A 23,514-nucleotide genomic window follows, 5' to 3' on the forward strand; every position below is an offset into this window, starting at 1 on the left:
AGCAATAATCAAGGGTGGAAATGTTAACTTGACGTGAATAAAGTTAATAAAGGCATGCTAATATTTTGTGCAGGTTGTACCCACTAGCCGCCATTACGCACGCGAAAAGGTGGATAAAATAGACAATCGGGAACTATTACGGGGGTGATTTATTTAGTGCGACCTTTTTGCCGTTTTTTAATGATGCGGTCTTTTCGTTAAAAACGGGGGTTTTAAATGGTGTTACCATTTAATAGGTAAGACTGCCCCTAACTCAGTGATTTACGGAGTGCTTAGAACCTCCGTGCTAAGCCCCAACACCTGGTCTGAATGTTCCGGGGTGGACACATAAGGTCTCTTTTGAGCTTCTGGGTCAACAATGTAGACAGGCTCTCCTTAGTCTATTAAATGGTAACGCTTACACAAATTGTTTTTTCGCAAATTTTTCGTCGCTTAATTTTCGTTAATTGAGTTTTTCTAAGGGGTTAGCACGCTTATTCTAGGTTAAACAAAAATATAATAAATATTCACATAACAAAACTAGACAAACTAATAACATTAAACAAGAATTAGATAAACTACACTACACTTATCGACTAAACTTCATATTAAATAGCAAAACAACGACGTCATTGGTTGGTACCGTTAATTTAAAAAGAAGACCGGTAACAAGTAGGCTTTTAAAATTTATTATCGCAGTCGATATTCCGATATTTTGGGGGTCAGCTGCACGCGTAAGTAACCCGGAATTGCAAAGAACTTGACGTGCCGAAAAAATTCAGCAGAATTAAAAGTACACACGACAGAGAACAGATATTCATTCAGAAGCAAACAATTTCAAATTTTCAATCTCCAGTCACTTCAAAACCTCACATTGGATAAGTATACGAAAAGTAAGATCGCAGAACCCCCAAAACTTCCAATCTCATCGTATCAATCGATTGCCTGCAAGATGCAACCAAAGACGACATGCAAACAACGATACTGTATCCTTTCTAACTTGATGATGAGGGTGTTCGCTGCGGAAGGAGTGTAGAAACAACTTTACACAAGCATAGATAATATTGTTGTTTGGTAAAGTCTTATAATAGTTTGCGACTGTTGAATTCTATACTTTCTCTCAGTGCTTCTGAAAGATAGTTAAACTAGAGCAGTTCAGATAAAGTAGCAATTTAAATTAGAAACTTGATGGAACTGATTGGTTTATTCAGCTTCGATTGCTTCTACACAGTTTCTACATTTGTTTAATATGGTATATGTTGCTGTCAAATTGTTTTTTAGGTAAGGATAATATGAAAGTAGATTTTCGGAAACATCTTTGTCGTTGCATTGGTATTCGTTGTTCAAATTTGTATTGCATCTCAAACTGTATTTGTAAAAGGATTATCAGTTTTTTCTAATTAGCATAGTTTAATGCCATTTTTATAAACAGGAACGTTCTTTTTTACTAATTAATTTCACAACTGCGGCTAATTTCGCAATAATGATGCTGAGATTCAGTACGAATGTTATTTTATCTGTATTACAATCTATTTAATCTACAATCTGTCACAAGATAAACAATACGTACGAGAATCACGCTGAGCAAGCGATACCTATATGACTCAATCTAATTCACCTCAACACCTTGAAGTGACTCCCACACACTGACACAGGTAACATGTAATATAGTAAAGCATTCCATTCACCATTCACGTACAGCAGCAGGATTCATGCATCGCAAGTCGCACCGTTGCATCACACCCGCACAAAGCGGCAAGTAAAAACTCGGACGCTGCATGCAACAACATTCCGATCTGTCGCACGATTGTTTCGCCCAAACAGCAATCATCCGCGGCAAAAGGCATTCAATACGCGCCGTCACACGACTCGTACCTATATCGCTCGTTTGTATCGTGGACATTCAAAACCAGCGGCCGCCCAGACTGCTCATTCGTACGGGAAATCTCGTGAAAATCGGACGTGTTTGGCGCTCTTTCTCGCAACCGAATAGAAACTCGCAAGCTTGCTGGTCGCGAATACGCTCGCTTGGCGCTTGGTGGAAAGTTTCCAGTTCTGCAGTGGAAACCCTCGTTGTTGATAAACTTTTAACCTACACGTGGCTTTGTAAGCGAACTGGTTAGTGTTACCACCTGACAAAGTTAGTTATACAATCCTGAGCAAATACAGTTTAACGTTCTAAAGTAGAAGTGCAATTTCCACGAAACGTTGCCCGTTCCTGTACGAGAGATAATCGACAATGGATAACTTCAAGAAAAAGACAAGTGGGCGACCCGATCTGGAATATACGGTAAGTGGAATGTTTTAAGTGCAAGGATAATTCGCGTTTCCGCGTCCGGAACACAGCGAAACCCCAGAGGGTGGCGCGTTGCAACTCGCTCGTCACATCACAGACAATACATTCGCGCACGATTAACTGCCGTGTAAAATCGTTGGCATTGATCTTCTTTCGAAATGTAAACTTGAGGATAAATTTAGGCACGACTTTTGTTTCGCGGGAAAGCATCGTTCGGCATCGCAACGCATCGCAGCAGCAGCGCCCGCCCGTCGACGTCGACGTCGTCGTCGTGTGCGTTATTGCGTGTTGTTTTCGGAGGGGGTGGGATTTGAATTCTTAGCTCTGTTTATGGTGGGATGAGTGAGTGAATGTTGGTGCGTACAAACGTGGGTGCTTTTTTGGGGGAGCCGTGGGAAAATGTATAGGCGGAAAATCGCGATAGTGCCCGCAGTATTTTGCTGCTGGGAAATTCAAAACGGATGTTCAAAATGGTTAAAACGAACCGGATTATATGTATGTTTATTTATTCTGCAATTGATGCTTTCTCGATCAACAGTTGCATGCTATTTATGGGTGTTCCACTATTGTATCAGATTTGTTTCATCGAGGAAAACCAAAATAAATTCTTCAAAATAATCAAAGTTACTAGCGGGCAATACCCGCATAAAACACAATGACTAAGCAACCGATTATTAAGTTTTTGGAGAGCAATATTTATGGCCCATTTTTCCATCCCATGACCGTTTTTCCATTTCCACTTTCCTCGCACGGGTTAGTTACATGCTACAAACCAGTTTTTGACCTATTCATAGGGTACAATATCTGATGAATATCTGATTTTTTGAGTCAAAACTATCACAAGACCGGTTCATGGCAAAGAATAATTTTGATTTTTAATAGACTGACCTCATTGAAACTGTCGCTGCATTGAACAATTTTTCCCTTTTATTTCATTTCTCTTCTCTAGAACACTTTAGAACGCTCTTGGTGGACGTTTTTGCATCCAAATTGGTAACTGCTGAATACAGTATTGTTACGATTATATCTGCCCCTCCGTGAATTTAAGGCTGATATTGAAAAACTGATATAATCGGAAAAAATTTATTTTTTGCTCAAAGTATGCCAAGTTCACTAATAAATTATGTTCTTTTTTGCATTGTTCTACAACTTTTGTACACATTTAAAACTTTTTTTTTAATTTGATTAAAAAAACCTGATTTAATCCACCTAGTGGTGAAAGGAACCTTTGTTATACGGTCTTACTTGCTATTTGAGATAAAAATCGACATGTTTGGTTTACATGAAATTTTTGGAAATTGAATAAATTTACAAAATTTGAACCAAATAGAAGCACTTATAAATTCTGATTCTGATTTTCTCATGAAATTACTAAGTAAGTTGTTACTAATGAGGGTAAGTGTAAGTAAAAGGAAGTTGTAAGATGAAATATTATTCTTTAACATATACATTGCGTAGTAAAGGTCTAGTTTATTGGTTTTTGCACTATGCATAATTTCCTGTAATGCCATTCTATTTGATTCACAACAATAAAGTTTTCTTGAATAAATTTCATCAATTTTTATTAACCTTCGGTTACTCACGTTGTTGTATTTTGTACGCCATGTGTAGGTTCTTGAATGCCATATTGTTATAAAGTTACAAATCGTATATTACGTATATACTAACTTATATTCTTCAATCAACTTGTTATGAGCAAAATGTCAGAATTATTCAATGCATTAATACTTCAAATTGTTAGGAAAATAGATTAGCATAAACCGACATCACAGAAACGAAGCAAGTAGCATGTGATGTGTACCGCAATTGGCCCCAACTGGAATTTTCTCTCGATTCTTCATATGGAAAAATGGTATCTGTATGCAGCAAATGTAAAACGTTTAAAATGTATCCGTCTGTTGCTAGTCGAGTAATTCGGGGCCAAAATCAGGGTATTTTTATAATCAAAGTTCTACAGTTCGTAAACAAGCAAACATAGAGGTATACTATGTTCAGCAAAGTTGTGTATTTTTATTATTTATAAAACTTTGTAGTACACGAAAAAGTCATACAACAATTACAAAAAGAGCTAAAATATAAAAACTGATTTTACAAATTCATATACAATAAATCTCTTCGTGGAAGAGATAGAAGATTACTGTCTTCAGCAAAATTTCTTGTAATAATATGCTCTAAAACTTTGCAGAACACATCAATGTGTTATATTGAAACTGAAGGAAAATATTTTTTTTATTTCACTTTTAGGGGGATTAATCAAAATTCAGATTCTACCAGACGATCTACCAGCTTTCAATTTTAAGAAACTCTTCCAAAGGTTTGATAAACTTAAAACCAAGTTTTCCTAGTCTGAAACTCTAGTCCGCACGTTTTCTTTGGTTTTGGGCTATAGTGCGCGCGAGTAACTGTGTTATAAAAGTTGGTGCGAGTGTTTGACGGTTAATATCTTTTGACCGGTAAAACCAATTCTTATTAAATTTTGCATATATATTCGAAGTGTGAAAACCTCTCGTTTGATATTAAATTAATTGAAATTAGATTATTTATCTTGGTTAAAATCATTATACATGATTGTTAATTTTGGTGTGGTCTATTCAATTACCCGTAACTTTCAAATTAAACATCCAATCAAAAAACCCTTCAATAGTGATCTATCCAGCTATATTACCTGCCAAATGAAACTAATAGCGCGTGAATCGATTTGGCCATTTCTGAGAAACACGGATCATTTGAACCTTGTCAAAACTGGTTTTTTAAGGCTAACTTTTAAACCACTTGTTTATTTTCAATAAAAATTGGCGTGAAGTTTAGCAATAGTAAGAGCTTTTATTTGGTACTAAGATCGATGAAATCAGTTATATGGTTCCGGAGAAAATCGTGTCACGTAATTTTCACATTTTGGCTTATAACTTTTAAACGAAAAGTCGGACCACGAAACTATTTAATAGTGATATACTAGGTAATAATACCTTTCAAATAAAAGTAATAGCTTTCCTTTCAAATAAAAGTAGCGCACACACATATACACACACACAGACATTGCTCATTCGTCGAACCTGATCGATTGGTATATGTGACACGGCCCTCCGGGCCTCGGATCAACTTCGTGTTTTTCGACCAATTCCTAAACCTTTGTTATATTGTATAACAAAGGTAAAAAGTTTTAAATGTGTACCAAAAATATGATGTCTTTACAAGAGATGTAAAATATACTAAAATAAGTAACTTTGTCGAATATAGTAACTATCTATCTCTTACGGTTGTCGAAATATAATGATACAAATCACTTAAAGCACTTAAAACCCACTTTTTAAAATAACTGTAACTTTTCAGGGTACAATCAAATACAGATAACTGTTACTTGCTTCAACAGGTTTTTTGTTGTACTTTTATGTATGAGTTAGTTGATCTGCCAGCTGCCACCAATTACCACATTGGGAAATGTTAGAGCTCAATGAAATACTATTTTTCACCGAAAAAGCTTAATATCTCGGAAAATTTTGAAAATAACGTATAATGATGTTCTTCTAAAACGAGGATTTTAGTAAGACAAATAACTTTCTTGAACACTATGACCACATAAAAATTGACCAGAATAAGTTACGGAGAGAAAAAACTGTTTTTAGGGGTTTGTCCACAAATAATGCTTCCTAGCTAATTTATATGAAGAGATACAGCTATGATGTCTTTCACAAAGTTGTTTGTATTGACATTTATTACATCTTAGCTGAACACGTCAAACCTGTATCTGGAATATGTGAGAAAATAAATTTCGTATTTCACTTTTAAGGGGAATCACATAATGGTTCTTGTCAAATGAAGTGTTTTTTATACCAAGAAATATCCTCAAAGGAATCATTAAATAACTTAAAAGGAACAAACAAAATTATTTTTGGGGCTGATATAATCGAAAAAAAACAGATATAATCGGAAGTAGATATAATCGGGGGCTGATATAATCAGAACCATACTGTAATATAATTCCTTTAAATAATTTTTCATGGCTTTTGCGATAGTCGCACTCAGTAATCTGATATTCAAGAATTTTTTTAAAGGTTTGTGGCCTTACGGAGTTTTATTTGCACTGCTGTTTACACCAGCATGAATTAGCCATCTGTAGTTTACACAAAAATAAAAATTAATCCCTCCGAAAAAAACACTGTTTGAATTTTTGGAACCGGCTATATTGGATATTTTCTAAAGTACTTATCATTTGTTTATATTCGAAAATAAAATTATCTCAATGATAAACAGAATCAAGGGTTTTCTGTGGTTCCTGCCTATGATAATCAGCAAATCTCAGACGATAGACGGTTATACGATATCTTGGCGTAGTTTACCAATAATAAACTAATTTTTGGCCATGAGCACAGTTTATTAGGTAGGATATATCTATTAAATATCGTTTATTTGTTGATAAGGAATCAACTTTTCACGATTGATATAAGATGTTAGAAAAAAAGAAGCTACCTATTCCTTTCAATTTTAATCTTTGTTATTATTTCAGTATCGACTTACGTCAGGCCTCATAATTTACTGTCAATTGCAGAAGTTACTCCTTATCATTGATCATTCATGGGCCGCAAAATATAAGGCTAAGAAGTTCAAGAAAACATTCAAAAAATTTCAAATGAATCTTGATGAAACTTGAAATTCATTTGTCTGCCCTGGTAATGATCTTGAAAAGTAATCACGTCGTTCTGATGCCGTCCAATCCTGTTCCGCCCGGTCTGACTCTGAACGTATTCTGTTATGTATACTTCCTTATTTCCTAGCTGCAACCAGACAAGCTTTTGTGTGCCCTATTATAGAATATATAATTAAATTTTAAATCAAATTAGTTTAAAAGAAAAGAGCGAAATATTCAGATTCAATTATTGAATCATTGAATTCAATGGTGGCTTTGAAAATATGTGGACGGGGGTTCATAAGTACAATGCCTGCAACCATTGAGACATAGAGATTTCTTTTAAAAATCATTTGTGTGCATCATAATGTTGAAATAGTAATGAATGAGCAGCCCACAAATTATTGTATTATGATTATGATAATCTTACTTTAACTTGCTTGTGGCCTTTAAAAGGGTCATTGGTTACAAATAACATTAAAGCCAAAGCACGTTCATCGCAAATATGATGTGCCATTCCAATGTTCTTCTCTTTCGACATGAATGGCCACAGGCACGTAAGTTATCGGCGTCTTATGCTCAGAGAAGGTTTTAGCTTACCGCTTGTTACATAGCAGAAAATATAGCACATACGCAAAAATTTCTATTTTATTCGTATGAGAGTCCTCATCCTCCTATCGCAGGGGTGAGGGTTCTCAAACCATTATAAAATAAATTCATGCCTCCAAAAACCCCCACATGCCAAATTTGGTTCCATTTGCTTGATTAGTTCTCGAGTTTTGAGGAAATTTGTGTTTCATTTATATGGGAGTCCCCCCTCTTACGCCCTTCATAAAATTGGTCTCTCACCCCCTCCATAAAATTGCTGGTCATTTTATCTATCCAACGACATGTAAATTGTTCAGTTTCGTTCAGTAGTTAGTACCATTTGAAATCTTTCATTCAAACGTTACACTTCTATTTTCGTTTTCACAAAGTGCTACCCAGTCCCAGTATAGTAAACAAAGACGTAGTCCTACGTCAAAATGCAAGCTTGAATGAATGGATTTTCATGGTTTAAATACCGATCGACTCATAATAAATATAGCAATTATGTGATTTCTATTAGCGAAAAGTTTTAAGGTCAACTATCCCCATATTATTTTCTTCGTGATCGTGATTTTCTTCGTGATTATTTTCTTCGTCTTGCTTCGCAAGCAGGGACCACAATCAAATACACCATCTGTGTACAGTAATTTCGATTACTTTACTTTTAGAAAAGTGTTAAGGCCCCCTCGTCCCAACAAGTCGAAGACTTCTTACGATGTTCAGACTTATACCAAAAACATTCCATCAAGAAGACTGGCAATTCTGCCAAAAGCCGGGAGACATTAAAAGCAATGCTCTTTGCCGAGTTACAGTTTAACTACCGCATACTAGTGTGTGTATATTAGAATACGGATGTACACAAACACACGTATGCAATGCATTGCCACGCTCGCACATATCTTTTCCCACCAATACATATACACACAGCTTCAACTTTTGTCGGAAGGGGTGGCTGTTGCTTCTGTAACTTGTCATTTGTATAAGCGCGAGGATGAGATGCCAGTCTTCTTGATGGAATGTTTTTGCTTATACTAATTTGATATCTGTGCTTGGGAAGTACGCCAGAAAAAAAGTCCTTTTGTTCTAACAATATTTCTTAGGACCGCGATAAACATAGTACAATTTGGTGTCCTAAAAGGAAACAGTTATAAAAAAGTTACGCGATCTTTCACGCGATTGTATCCACATACTGCAAGAATTTATTAAAAACTGATGTTTTATATGAAAGTGGAGCTGACGGAATATTCATGCATGTGACGTGATGCAGCAATTTTTACAGTGAGGATTAATCAACGACTGTCTGATCCGAAAATAGGTTTTGGGCGTATAATTTGTTGCATTACAATTAGTTACATGCAATTGTTCACATACTTTCGATGGTATTGCAGTCAAGTATGAAATAACTGATAAACAGAGTGCCAAAAAAACCATTAATGTGCAGAGAACGTTAGCTAATTGATGATATTTTAACTGTCATAATTTTAACTCGTTGTTCCTACGTTAGTTGAAAGGCACTTGTATTTCAAATCAACCTGTCACAATAAGTTAACTATTATTCAAGGAAATTGACGAATGTAGAACGGTGGTAAATGACAATTCACATTATTTATTTACTTTTTCCGTTCAACCGTAGGTCAAGTGACAAATATTTTATGTTCTGAGCAAGATCCTTAAACCACATTAACATTTGTTTCAAGCCAGTTACCTAAACTTTCCATTTTTAGTCACCGTAACGTTGTTAGTAACATGTGTCGTTGATACTTCTCGGTGAAAAACCTAAAGTTGACTAGGGCTACAAGTCACACAAAAATTTTCACAATGCGAAATCGTTGCCAATCAACAGAATAAGTATGATAGTGACCTGATAAAACTCTTAGTGGAACTTCAAACTCTAAGAAACGGATAAAACTGATATACAGAGCATGGGCATTTAGGAAATTTAAACTTGTCTTCTTGTATGAAATGTATAGGATAGGAAGGTTTCAGAGCATTTATTACAATTACATTTATTACAGTAAATTAAAATTTTGTGTGGCAAACATGAATACTTTTTCGTTTCAAATCAGTTTATGATCAGTTTATTCAAGGACGTTTACTCTCGACTTTCGTTCTTAATCTTTCTTCATTTGCCATTTGCCATTCGTCTTTGTTTTTCTTTTTTAACTTTTAGTCGTGATAGCAAAAGTTGAATTCCTATCGGTTTGCGTTGTCTTTTTAATGTCTGTTTGCTCTTTTTAACATCTTCTTTCAGACTTTCTTGCATCTTTACATTTATTTTTTGTCTCTGTTCTGCGATTTGTTATCGTATTTTGTGTGGCAAACATGAATACTTTTTCGTTTCAAATCAGTTTATGATCAGTTTATTCAAGGACGTTTACTCTCGACTTTCGTTCTTAATCTTTCTTCATTTGCCATTTGCCATTCGTCTTTGTTTTGTAGCCGGCCCTGGTCGATCCCTATTCAGCGTGCAGCTTAAGCGCCACTCCGTAAGGGAGACTGCACGCCACGTTGTGTTTGCCCGGTGAGACTCCCCTTAGGGTCAGTCAAAGATTGCTAAATAGAAGGAATCAGGATCGAACCAGATAGGCTTACCGAAATTAAGTCACCAAAAACGGGTACACTACCCTTTTATCAACTAACAGCAATCTTCAACACCGAACTACACGAAACGAAAGCTCGCGGTAAGAAACACCAAAAGTTCAAAAGTTCTCATCACTGGCAATGTCGCTATTTGCCACCAGACGGCGAAAGCATCTCAAAAATGATTTGCCGTTCATTCAAACTTTGACGGCCGAAATAAACTCAAACTAAACGAAAACGAAATGACGTGAACACATTAGACCGCAACTAACTTCACTACAAGAACAACACGTTGTTTGACTATCCTAGGAAAAACATTTTATTAATTACGGAAAACGGTTTGTATTTAAATTATTTGATTTAATGCATGCATGCTTTAACGTGTGTATTGACTATTCATATTTGTGTTTCTTATATTCTAGGCCTAACTAATCTATCATTGTGTGCGTTTTCTCTCCCTACTGTGCTCTATCGACCCATGTGCTTTTTCGACTTCAACTTTCAATCAGCTGCTTCAAGATTTGATTCTGCAGTGACGTCACTATTAATTTTCGTACGGTGTCTAGACCATTGTGGTTGGGGCGGCGTTCATAATTTCGGTAACGCGTGCACGCGGTTACATGCCGACCCCAACCTCAAACTATATCAATGGAATCGTGATCACGGGAAAATGAACGGCTAACCTCGTGAATTCACGTGCGCCGTACTATGGCGTATTTCTAGGATGCGCCCTTTAAACAATGAATGAATAGATACGACTCACCAGAGCTTTAACTGTTGCTGCTGTTGGTGGCTTACGTAGCGTCGGCTGCTGCTGCTAGGCGATCGCTACCGTCGGCTGCTGTGCGATCACATGCGGTACGGTAGAAAATCTACGATGCGATGCTAGATGACTTCACAGGCGGGAACTAATTTCGATTTTGGATGATTGTTACAGATGGAATTACAACTGCTTAGTGCCGCTTTCCGGGAATACTCGACCGGAAACGGCCACTAGCCTCACCGGAGGACTCCGGTCCGTCCGATGCTTCAGAATGTGGATGTTGGGCGATCCACGTGTCGACCGGCAGAATAGCGTGCGCCGGGAGAATTCGTCCGAATGGTGTCGATGCGTCTTTCGCTGTCCTTTTCACCTCTCGTTCGTTGTGCTGTAATGAAATCGTAGCCGTGCGGCTTCTAACTTTGGCGCACTCCAAATTTCCGCACACTACAATTACGCAAATTTAGCACTGCCTTATTAAATTCGAAGGAAAAAGCGCGGACAACAGACTACTGGGACACTTCCGAAATGCTTTACGGTCTAGGACGAAATGAACGATCATTTTGATCCTCAGATAAGGGAAGGTGACTTCATTTCCCGCTAACTTCGTTGGGTCAATTCGGGAATCTACGATTCTGCTAGCTGTTTCATTTCGGCAACTCAACTTGGCTCTATCTGATTCTCTCCAACCTTTCTACGAAGCATCTTTCGTTGCTTCCCCTTCAGTTCTGTCTCAACGGAATTTACGAGTAGCTGCACGGGAGAGAAAATTTGGGGGTTTCGCCATTAGGCCGAAAACCGGTTCTACATTTTAGCGCAACGAATTTGTAGAACTATCTGAATAACTACGAATAATTATTACTATATATAATTATTCGTATAACATAAATGCAAGTCTCTTGCTATCTTAGATTTTCGTTTAACTATCGAAGTGCTATTTTAATTACATATTACGAAATGATACTGCTACAGTTTTTATTTTTTAACTTTTAGTCGTGATAGCAAAAGTTGAATTCCTATCGGTTTGCGTTGTCTTTTTAATGTCTGTTTGCTCTTTTTAACATCTTCTTTCAGACTTTCTTGCATCTTTACATTTATTTTTTGTCTCTGTTCTGCGATTTGTTATCGTATTTTGTGACGCTTACGCTCTTGGTAGCATATTTTTGTCGTCTTTTGTAGCCCTTTTCTCTTTCTGGCTTTTGTTATCGCTGTTTTACCTTCTTTTTATCGTCTCTTCATTGTCCTTTCTACATCTATTTACAGTATTTCCGATTTTTATTGTCCATTTTGACAATTTTTGTCACCTCAGTGGCATATATCGTATTTTTGTCGTTTTTCGTCTATTTTTCATCCTCAATTTGCCACTTATAACCTTTTCGTTATATTTCCGTCATCTTTTCGTTGTTTTTTCTTCGCCTCTTTGTAGTCTTTTTATCGTCTATTTGCTGTCTTTCTGGCGTCTTTTCGTCGTCAGTTAGTTGTCTTTTCTTGTTGTTTGTCATTTTCCAATCGCCTTTTGTCGTCGTTTTACTTTACCTCGTATTTTTATTTTTTGTAGTGTTTTCTGAAGGCTTAAATGTTCAGATTTTTACCAACAACTGTATTTAACTGAAATTAACTACAAATATTAATCTTTGGCAGGCAACAGATATGCACAAAAAAAACTAACGAAGACATTTACATCCCTAAAATTAAAGATTTTTAACGAAGAACGGACATAACTGTAGGTAGAATTTAAACAAAAGAAATTTGTAACTAAAATTAACATGATAATATTGTAGCTATCCTTAAAAAAATAAAAAAAATAGTCGAAACGTCGGAGCGAATTGAAAAAGTCAGTTCTAGTTTCCGTAACAGAATAAAACGACCAAAAAAGCACAGTAAAAATTACTAATTATGTGATTTAACCACGGAAAGTGGATGAAAAACGGTCAAACACATAAGCATTCCAGTACGGTTTGGAACAACCTTGACGGAATAAAACACCATTCCTGTAAAACACGATTTTCAAACTTTATGTACTTACCTTTTTCTCAGAAACTAATCTATACAACTGCCTGCTATGTCAAAAGAAGACGACGAGACACTTGTTTGTTCCTATGTATGTCTTATGTCCACGTATGGGATTGTTTTTTTTTGTTTTATTACAGTCACTTTAACCAGCTTGGGTCATTCGTGACTTCTTCTGCGGGGTTGGGATTTGAACCCGGGTCCTCGGCGTGAGAGGCGTGAATGCTAACCACTACGCCGGGTCTGACCCCGTATGGGAATTGTTCCACTTCCAACCAGTTGGTATATGCAAATGTCGTTTGTGTTTGGGAAATTGAGAAATCGTGAATAAAGTATATGGATAAGTCACCTTCTCACTTATTATCGATTTTCACTCTAAATAGTGAATAAAATACGATCTTTAGTGGGATAACGGATAACATCAATGATGGGGTAATTTTACTTGTATGATTTCTTTCCAACTGATTAAACCCTGAATTTGAAAAATGTAACAGGTATTGATTACTTCTATACTACAACCACTACTGACTGAAATTAAAAAAATCTTAAAAGTTAGCTGGTAAGGATGTCAGCCAAATCAAATCGTGCAAACTCCCTTTTTGAAATTGGATTTCCATTTAGTATGAAATATGCTATATATTTATATCTCTATTTCGGGAACCGAATGCTCGAAAACCACAGCCATAAAATATACTATATCCCAAGATAAAATTAGTTTTCCGGTTTTCACTGCCTCTTTTCAGAATGTTAGTCACTCATTGTTGATGTCTATCCCTTGAACCTTAGATGTTATTTTTTTCCCTCTATTTTGCATACTCTCATCGAACCCCATCACGTTTTGGCAAAACATTTCCCTTACTTTCCGCATTCCTGTTGGTTGTTATGTTGGTCTCTCACCGAACTGAACTTGATATTGGTATTTACTTACACATCACCCCATATTTACGCGTTGGCAGCGATTCGTACCACATGCACAGTCTTACCTAAAAATTGGTGCACGCCAAAAATCGAGCCCCACTACGCAAAAAATAAACTTTATGTCCCACCTGACAGACCTAACCGAACGATGAAAGTGTTCATCCGAGAAACGAGAATAGCATTTCGTGGATTGTATAATATTTTTGTTGATATTGTTCTCATTCACATGAAAATTTTATGAAGAAAATCTTACCCGAACTGGCCAGAAGCGGACCAATCTCGGCGCGCGAGGTGAGGAAAAATTTTGTTTTTTTTTTCTATTTCATACATCCTATTTCTCGTCGGGAAATAGCAAAACCAAAATCAAACGCATCACATCCCATTGGGTGGTGTTTGTTCACTTGTTTGTCGAACCACAAAAAAAGAGCATAAAACAAGCGGACACTGTGCGAAGCGGCGAAGCTGACCCCTAAAAATAGCCAGCGCCAAAATTCGTCAGTAGCATTCCTAGGACGCGTGACGCACTCACGGGTGTCGCGCAAAGATGCCGCTGCTGGCTGCTCGGATCAACGCTTATTTGCTCTGGTTGACATATTTTTGTATCGTTATTGTAATATTTGCGCGCAATGATTGAGACTCTCAGCGCAAATTGAAGAAGCATCACAACAACTGTCACTGGCTGCGACAGCCAGCGCACCAGCAGCGATCGCTGTTGTTTTTTGTTTGCTGCGGAAATTCGTTGCGATGTTTTGGGCGCTACATGATGATAGATTGTTCTATTAATGTTGTTATGTTGACCGAAGCCATTGAACTTCAAACCTATAAACGGAATAATGTTGATGATGCTGGTTTTTGGCTAATAGCGGAATTTTACCGTCACCGCAATATCATTTACCTGCAGTAATATGAGTTCAATTTTAGATTGTTTTTCTCCTAAATTGACGCTGTTTTTTTTATTTACTTACTTTCCTATTTATTCATTTATTTATTTATCTAATTTATTTGATTATTTTTTGTTTACTATGCGGCTATATACCTAACTTACTTACTTACATACTTACTTATTTACTCACTTACTTACTTACACACTTACTAATTCTAACATAATTAAGTACTTATTTACTTACTCACTTACTCACTTACTTACTTACTTACTTTCTTACTTACTTACTTACTTACTTACTTACTTACTTACTTCCGAGAGCCCACATCGTACCATCTAGGCGGTTCTATCTATCTAGGCGGTTTGTTGCACTCTAATAGCCGGCTGTGAAGTCTGTCGATAAAGAAGGGTTAAGTCAAGAACGACGTTTGAGCCCCAAGGCTTTGCTTTTTACTTACATACTTACTTACTAACTTACTAATTCACTTACTTCAAGAATTTTGACCTACTTTTAAAGAACTAAAGAACTGAAGTTCTGAAGAACTTTTACTTCCTATTGAAGAGTTTTTATTTACGTTTGTAGTACTTTTACTTAGTTTTGAAGAACTTTCATGTACTTTTGAAGAACTTTTGATCGCTTTTGAAAAACTTTATTAGATTTGATAATCTTTTTCTGACTTTTAAAGAAATTATATTACTGTTGAAGAATTTTTATTAACCTTTGAACAACTTCTGCTAACTTTTGAACATTATTTTCTTACATGCAAGGAATTTATACTACTTTTGAAGAACAGTTACTTAGTTTTGAAGATTTTTTACTTACTTTTGAAGAAATTTTATTACTCAAATCTTTTGCTACATTTTGAAGAACTTTTACTACTTCAGAAGAGTTTTTACTTACTTTTGAAGTACTTTTACTATTAAATAGCTTATCAGACGTAGTAAAAGTTCTTCAAAAGCAAGTAAAAGTTCTTCAGAAGTAGTGAAAGTTCGTATAAAGTACGTAAAAATCTTTAAAACTAAAATTACTGTCGAAGAGCTTGTACTAACTTTTATAGAAATTTCATTACTTTTTAGGTTGTGCTAAATTTCGAAGGATTTTTACCTACTTCAGAAGTGTTTTTGCGTACATTTGACGAACTTTTACTTACTTTTAAAGAACTTTTGAAAAACTTTTTTTACTTTTGAAGAAATTTTGCTTACTTTTGAAGAATTTTTACTACTTTTGAAGAACTTTTACTTGAAGTTGTAGAATTGTTACTAACTGCTGCCGAACTTTTATTAGTTCTGGAGAAATTTTACTTACTTGTAAAGAGTTTTTACGTGCTTTTGAAGGATTTCTACTTACTTTTGAAGAACTTTTACCTACTTGAGTTGTTACTTACTTTTGACAAACTTTTACTTACTTCTAAAGAACTTTTACTAACTTTTGAAGAACTTTTGCTTAGTTTTGGAAAACTTCTACTTACTTTTAAAGATCTTTCAGTTACTTTTGACGAGCTTTAACAAACTTTTGAAGAACTTTTGCTTACTTTGGAAGAACCTTTACTTAGTGGTAGGGAACTTTAATATACTTTCCAAGAACATTTAACTACTTTTGAAGAACTTTAACTTATTTTGCACAGTTTTTACCTACTTTTGACGAACTATTATTTACGTTTAAAGAAATATTGCTTACTTCTGAACAGTTTTCACCTACTGCTGAAGAGCTTTTACCTACTTTTGAAAAACTTTTGCTTAATTTTGTAGAATTGTTACTAACTGTTGATGAATTTTTATTAGTTTTGGAGACATTTTACTTACTTCTAAAGAATCCTTACTTACTGTTGAAGGACTTTCACTTACCTTTGAAGAACTTTTAAATAGTTTTGATAAACTTTTACTTACTTTTGAAGAACTTTTACCTACTTCAAAAGAAATTTTTTTTACTTTTCAAGAACTTTCACTTACTCGACTCGACCTCTAAAAAAACTTTTACTTACTTTTGAAGAACTTTTACTTCGTGGTGAAGAACATTTATCCACTTTTAAAGAACTTTTTCTTATTTTGAACACCTTTTACTTACTTTTGAAGAACTATTATTTAGTTTTAAAAATCTTTTGCTTACAGTTGAAGAATTTTTATTGTTTTTGTGAACTTGACCTTTGAAGAACTTTAATTACTTTTTTATAAGCTTTACTTATTTTTAAAGAACTTCTACTAATTATGAATAATTTCTACTTAGTCTTGAAGACGATCATTTAAATACTTTCGAAAAATTTTTAATAGTTTTGAAGAAGTTTTACATACCTTTGAAAAACTTTAATTCACTTCTGAAGAGCTTTTACTTACTTCTGAATTTTTACTTACTGTTGGATTACTTCTGATTATCTCTCAAGCCTTACCTGTAAAGAGGGTGTTGAAAAACTTTTACTTGCTTTTAAAGAACTTATTCGTACTTCTAAGAGAGTTTTTACTTACTTTTCTAAAGCCTTTTTACTTTAGAAGAACCTTTACCACCTTAAAAGAACTTTTACTTACTTTTGAGGAGCTTTTATTACTTTTGAAGAACTTTTATTTTAATAACTTTTACAAACTTTTGAAGAACTTCTACTTATTTTTGAGTAACTTTTACACACCTTTGAAGAAATTTTACTTATTGTTGAATAACTTTCCCTACCTTTTGAAGAATTTGTGTTACTTTTGAACTACTTTTACTAACCTTTGAAGAACTTTTACTTACTTTTAAGGAACTATTATTACTTTTGAATAACTTTTGTAATATTTGTGTAGCTTTTACTAGCTTTTGAAAAGCTTCTACTTACTTTTGAAAAACTTACTTATCTTTAAAGTTTTTTATGCTTTTGAATCACTTTTGATTAATTTTGAAGTAGCTTTACTTACTTTTGAAAAGTTTTTAGATACTTTTGAGGAACTTTTGTTACTTTTACTTCTTTTTTATGTACTTGCACCTACTACCACTACCACCTCTGCAGAGTTTTTACTTACTTTTGTAAAGTTTTTTCTTACTTCACAAGAACTTTTACTTATTTGTTGCTTTCGAATAATTTTTACTAACCTTTGAAGAGCTTTAACTTACTTTTGAGGAGCTCATATTACTTTTGAAGAACTCTTGTTGTCTTTAAATAACTTTTGAAAGCTTCTATTTATTTTTGAAAAACTTTAACTTACTTTTGAAGAATTTTTAGCTACTTTTGAAAAACTTTTACTTACGTATGAGGAGCTTTTGCCTATTTTTAAAAAAATTTTACTTACTTTTGAAGTACCTTATTAGTATTCAAGAAATTTTATTACTTTCAAAAAACTTTTACTTTTTTTAATATGCAATATTCAGGTTCTGATTTCATCTATGTAGTCTGTATTTTGCAGCTAAAACGATGTTTTGCTTCTATATCCGACGTTTCGGTGGTTTCATTCCACGTTTTTCAAAGAAACTAAAATTTTATTATATTAGGCCAGTACAATTATTTTATAAAGTTTTTGTCCTTCCAGTGTTGGTCCACTAAAGGGGATGGGGGGGGGACAAAGGGATGTAATCGACCAAAAAAACTAGGGGTTTAAGCATTTGTACTTAAAGTTCCTACAAATTATTTTTTTGGCCCCCGATTTTTCGAGCCAATTTTAAAGGGCGTGGGGACAAAAACTTTGAAAATAATTTGCAATGGCCTTATTATATTATTTATATGTAATATAATTTTAGTTTCCTTGAAAAGGTGGAACAAAACCACCGAAATGTCGGATATAGAAGCAAAACATCATTTTAGCTGCTAAATACAGACTACATAGCCGAAAAACAAAACCTGAAAATAACGAGACACATTGTACCAGTCCTTGAAAAAGACTTAAATAAAAAGTCGAAACGTCGGAAAGAATCAAAAACTGTTCTGATTCCCATAGTAGACTGAAAAGCCAAGCCAGACAAAAATAAAAAATCACGATCAAAATTTTAAATAAAAAAATGTTGAATGAATTTTTCAAATAAACTCGACAGCCGTGTATTTCATATATAGTTTAGCACATAGCTCAGTTTAACCCTCTAACGGGTAAGACCATCTAGAGACGGCCTTCGCTTTTGGAGCTCCAGAGCCGCATACGAAATTTGGTTTTAATTGGCAATATGCAAAATGTGTTTAAAACAGATTTCTTGACATTTTGATACTAATATCATAACATTCTGACCATGCATTCAAAAGTTATCATTTCTCAAAAACAAAAATTCCGAAAAATTCCGGAAATAATTAATGCGCGAATATTCCCTTTTTTACTTTTGAAGAAAAAGGACATCTAGAACAAAATGATTGACCTAAACAATTTTTCTATGAGTAAATCTCATGTATTATTTTAATTTTGTAATATATCTGAATTGAAAAAACATCTGGGCAGAGTGTTAGACATGAAAAAAGAAAAGGAGAAATTGGACTTTTTCTTACCTGACGCTCCTCCAGATAATTATTTTTGCATGAAAATCAGAACGTAAGGTTTTTTTGTGTGAACTTTCATGATAAAATAGTCATTAGCTTGATCGCATCGTTTTTACGGTGTTGCCCGTTAGAGGGTTAAAATTTATTGAGTAGGTATCTCTTTGCATTTTGATATATTCTTGGGAATGTATAATCTCACAAAATCGAATACCTATTTCAGTAACGATTGTCAGTTATTTCACCAAGAAGACAGCATATGTGTATGTTTACTTTCTCCTACCATCTCTGTTTTGTCTAGCTTTTTTCAAAGCCGCATACCACATTTACTTGTTTATACATACCTACATGTTTACATACTTGAGCACCTTATTGCTTAGCTATTTGTAGGCTGCAACATTTTTTCAAACTAATTTCGTAGTACTTTCTAGCCAAATAAGGCCAACCATGCGTCAACATTGTTTACTAAACGAACGGCTTGAAACATACGCAAATTGCATTGAGTGACAATCACAGGGATGAACATTAGGGTGCCAATAAATTCATGGGATAACAAACTCTTGCATAGTTTTTGACTTAATAAAATTTGCAAATTGGGAGTTACTGTGGGATTAGATTAAATTAGATTAGGTTAGACTAATATAATCTTCAAATTGGGAATGTAAATTGAAGTAGTTTCGGCGTTCGAAATGAACACCAAATTGTTTAAACCTTAAGTAACAGGAACAAGATCAATCTTTTTCAACAACTGTTGACGCAAAAAACACCAGATTATTTTCAACCTGAAGTATTTATGAGTTTTAAAAACGATCATTTCTTAAGCCCCTGCTATGAACGAACTTGTTACCAGTTGTGATGTGACAACTGCTTCAACAGCTGCCATAAGCCGGGGGCTGGACAGTCATCGAGACGGCCTCTTAATGCTCACCGAATGCGAAAGCTAACCACGCACGTCAAAGTGTGGAAATGTCGCAGTACGTAAGTGCGAACGAACCATTTATTCTGGGATCCTGATGAGTTCGGAAAGAGCCATTAGAAAGACCGCCTGGCGATAATGACCGTCCTCACCACACCAGCTACCACCCCGAATGAGGTCGGTGTGAGCATGGGGATCGGATGGTGCCGAGGAAGAACGTTTATCATGTGAACCTGCAAACACAAATCGGCGCGAACTGGCGCTTCCATCAGCAGAGCGTCGTCCGTCGTCATTTCGTTTACGGTTACATCAGCCAGGCCAATACAACACGTGAGTTTTCCGTACGTTGCTCTACCAATAATGGTAGCAGCTATCATAAACAAAAGCAAACATCAGTGGAAAAAAGTGCTGTTTCATTTGAACAATTGTGTGACTGGCGGACAGTAAATTACCTGCCGCAGGTTCGTCACTTACTTTCTGCTTAGAATTGCAATTGTGATACCCTGAAATGCACAACAACTTATACGTAGGGGTACATTTGATCCGCGTCAAAACGTGTCGCTGTCTGGGTCGCAAATTAGTGCTGTGCTATTAGCGATCACCAATGCTGCTGCAGCAGGACGGTGTAGTTGAAGTGTAATTAAGTTTTAGCTTGCCGGCTAGGATTAGCATTACTGATTGATCGTATTTGAGATGAAAATTGACCCATTAAAACAGAGCTTTCCAATGACAAAGAAGAGTCTTTTAGTCTTTATGGCTAACAATTAACTAGTATTAAAGAAATTCACTGGCATTTTAGCAAATTATCTAATGTTAATTATTTACAATGCTTTCAGTATTTTTATTATACAGGAAACGATTCATCTCTGCCAAAATTTAAATATTTTGCGATTACGGAGAATAAAATCTACAAACAATTGCTCATTATCTTAACATAATTTGGAAGTCTTTCGTATTTTCCCAAAGAATGTTGTACATATAAGAGATACCGCAATAAGCGATAATTGAATGACCCAAGTCTGGTGGATATGGCAGGCACTACAACAGATCTTAGTTTCAGTAGGTCTCTAGTGTCCTGAGAGGGTTTTAAAAAAAGGTCGCAAATGCAACCGTGACTGCGTGAACGCGTACGCTTTCTGCATTCGACTTACACTGTAGAAACAAGTTGTTTGTAGTTCGTTTGAATGAAAAATGGCGCTTTTATTCAACCTCTTGTCGATTGTCTGTGTACGATTGCTGCAGCAGCTCTAAAGAAGCCGGCATTCACTTTCCCACTTAGCGTTCATATTGAAGAGTGCAAACTCAAAAAGAACGATAGCATAGGGACCAAACTAACTGCAAAAGAAACTAGATCGAAACGAAAATATCGAAAAGAAACAGAGCAGGATGCATACGCTCTCCTGTACAATCGGGTCTATGAATGCACGCAGTGGTGTGATGCAGTGCATAGTGTTCGAATTCAAACCCAAAACGAACGGCACAAAACAGGTGATGTTGACTGCTATGAAAAAATAAGTTTAGCAGAATCCATGGACTGCTGGATTTTTACAGTAACACTGTGTGTCAAAAAAAATCCCGCCTAATCTTACATCGTGTACAAAATGCTCAGTTGTAAGTTTAGGCAACCAATTCTACAATTCTTAAAAATGGTCTCAAATTTGCAAATGATCACCGATTTGGCTGAAATTTTGACCCAGGTCTTAGGATTGAATATAAAATAAGTGATGTTGAGTTGAGGAATGTGGGTCACTTTAAGGACCCCTAAAGAGAGAAAAATTTAATTTTTTAGTTATATTTCATATTTAATTGAAAAAATCTCGTTTAACATTTGTAGAACCATAGTGAATGTGTATATATACTGAAAGCTTATCCTCTAAGCTTTCCAAAAATGTATAAAAAACTAAAAATTGCGTGGTAAATTATTCATGATAGTATGTGTACACCTAGCCAAAAAACGTTTTTTACAATAACTTGAAATTTTGGGGGTGGTAGGACGATTTCAAATGTGTTTTTATGATGTACTAGGTGTGACTAACAACGTACACTAGGTCATTTGAGAAGTATTTTTTCCGTGTAACACCGTGTAATGTATGATATCCTGTAATTCGTCATCTTCACGACTAACTCCCGTTTCCTATTGCGCAGGAAGGATTATATTTGAGTATTTCTTCCCCTTAACGACGAAAGTGTTGGCAACGCTGTTATGTGAAGCTGTCTTCTTCTTCTTCTTCTTCAGCATAGGGCCGGGGTGGCTCTTGCTGTTTCAAGCACTCGTCTCCATTCAACTCGATCTTGGGCCACTCGTCGCCAATTTCCTAGTCGTCTCAGAAGTCGCAAATCGCTTTCGACCTGGTCGAGCCATCGTGCACGTTGAGCTCCCCTGTTCCTGATGCCGGTGGGGTTGTTGAAGAGGACTATTTTCGTCGCACTGTTGTCTGGCATCCTTACGACGTGTCCGGCCCACTGTAGCCTGCTAACTTTGGCTAGATGTACGATGGGAGTCTCCCCAAGCAGTGCCTGTAGCTCGTGATTCATACGCCTCCGCCAATCTCCGTTTTCAGTGTGTACTCCGCCAAATATTGTCCGCAGCACTTTCCGCTCGAACACGGCAAGGGCGTGTATGTCCTCCGTGAGCAGCGTCACGGCTTCACGTCCATAAAGAACTACCGGTCTAATAAGGATTTTGTACATTGTTAGCTTCGTGCGGCGGCGTATGCTTCTTGATCGTAGCGTTTTCCAAGGTCAAAGTAGGCCCGATTTCCCGCTTGGATGCGCCGCTGGATCTCCTTACTAGTGTTGTTGTTCGCAGTCACCAGCGATCCCAAATACACGAACTCCTCTACCACTTCTAGTTCGTCGCCGTCAACGGTTACCGTCCGTGGGGCGCACGCGTTTGTTTCCTTTGAGCCTCTTCCTTTCATGTATTTGGTCTTCGACGCATTTAGTTTTAGCCCAATTCTTCTAGACTCCGCTTTCAGTCTAGCGTAGATTGCCTCCGCCGTCGCAAAGTTCCTGGCTATGATATCGAAGTCATCTGCAAAGCCTAGAAGTTGGCTACCCTTGGTAAAAATCATGCCTCTCGTTTCGATGCCCGCTCGTCGGATCACCCCCTCAAGAGTGATGTTGAACAGCATGCTGGATAATCCGTCACCTTGTCTCAACCCTCGCCGCGTCTCGAAGGAACTCGAGAATGTCCCAGAGATGCATACGAAACACCTCACTCGATCCAATGTAGCTCTGGTCAGTCGCGTCAGTTTGTCCGGAAAACCGTATTCGTGCATTATCTGCCATAGCTTGTCTCGATCGACTGTATCGTATGCTGCTTTGAAATCAATAAAGATGTGATGCGTGGGCACGTTGTACTCCCGACATTTCTGCAAGATCTGTCGGATAGTAAAAATTTGGACCTTGTGCTATCGGTGACAACCGGCGTAACAGGATCTGGGAGAGTACCTTGTAGGCGGCGCTTACCAGCGTAATACCACGATAGTTGCAGCAGTCTAGCCGATCACCCTTTTTGTAGATGGGTCAAACCACTCCTT

General features: G+C 36.2%; 1 protein-coding gene across 1 annotated transcript in view; it reads left to right on the plus strand.

Moving 5' to 3' along the window:
* The first annotated feature begins 1,903 nt into the window (after positions 1–1,903).
* LOC128741224 (proton-coupled amino acid transporter-like protein pathetic) overlaps positions 1,904–23,514 on the plus strand; it is a 67,354-nt gene continuing 45,743 nt past the window's right edge. The window contains exon 1 of the mRNA XM_053836870.1: positions 1,904–2,269. Within this exon, the coding sequence (XP_053692845.1) occupies positions 2,219–2,269 (51 nt within the window). The 5' untranslated portion in view covers positions 1,904–2,218. The remainder of the gene's footprint in view (positions 2,270–23,514) is intronic.

This window comes from Sabethes cyaneus, chromosome 3 (genome assembly GCF_943734655.1).
Source record: "Sabethes cyaneus chromosome 3, idSabCyanKW18_F2, whole genome shotgun sequence".
Classification (NCBI taxonomy): domain Eukaryota; kingdom Metazoa; phylum Arthropoda; class Insecta; order Diptera; family Culicidae; genus Sabethes; species Sabethes cyaneus.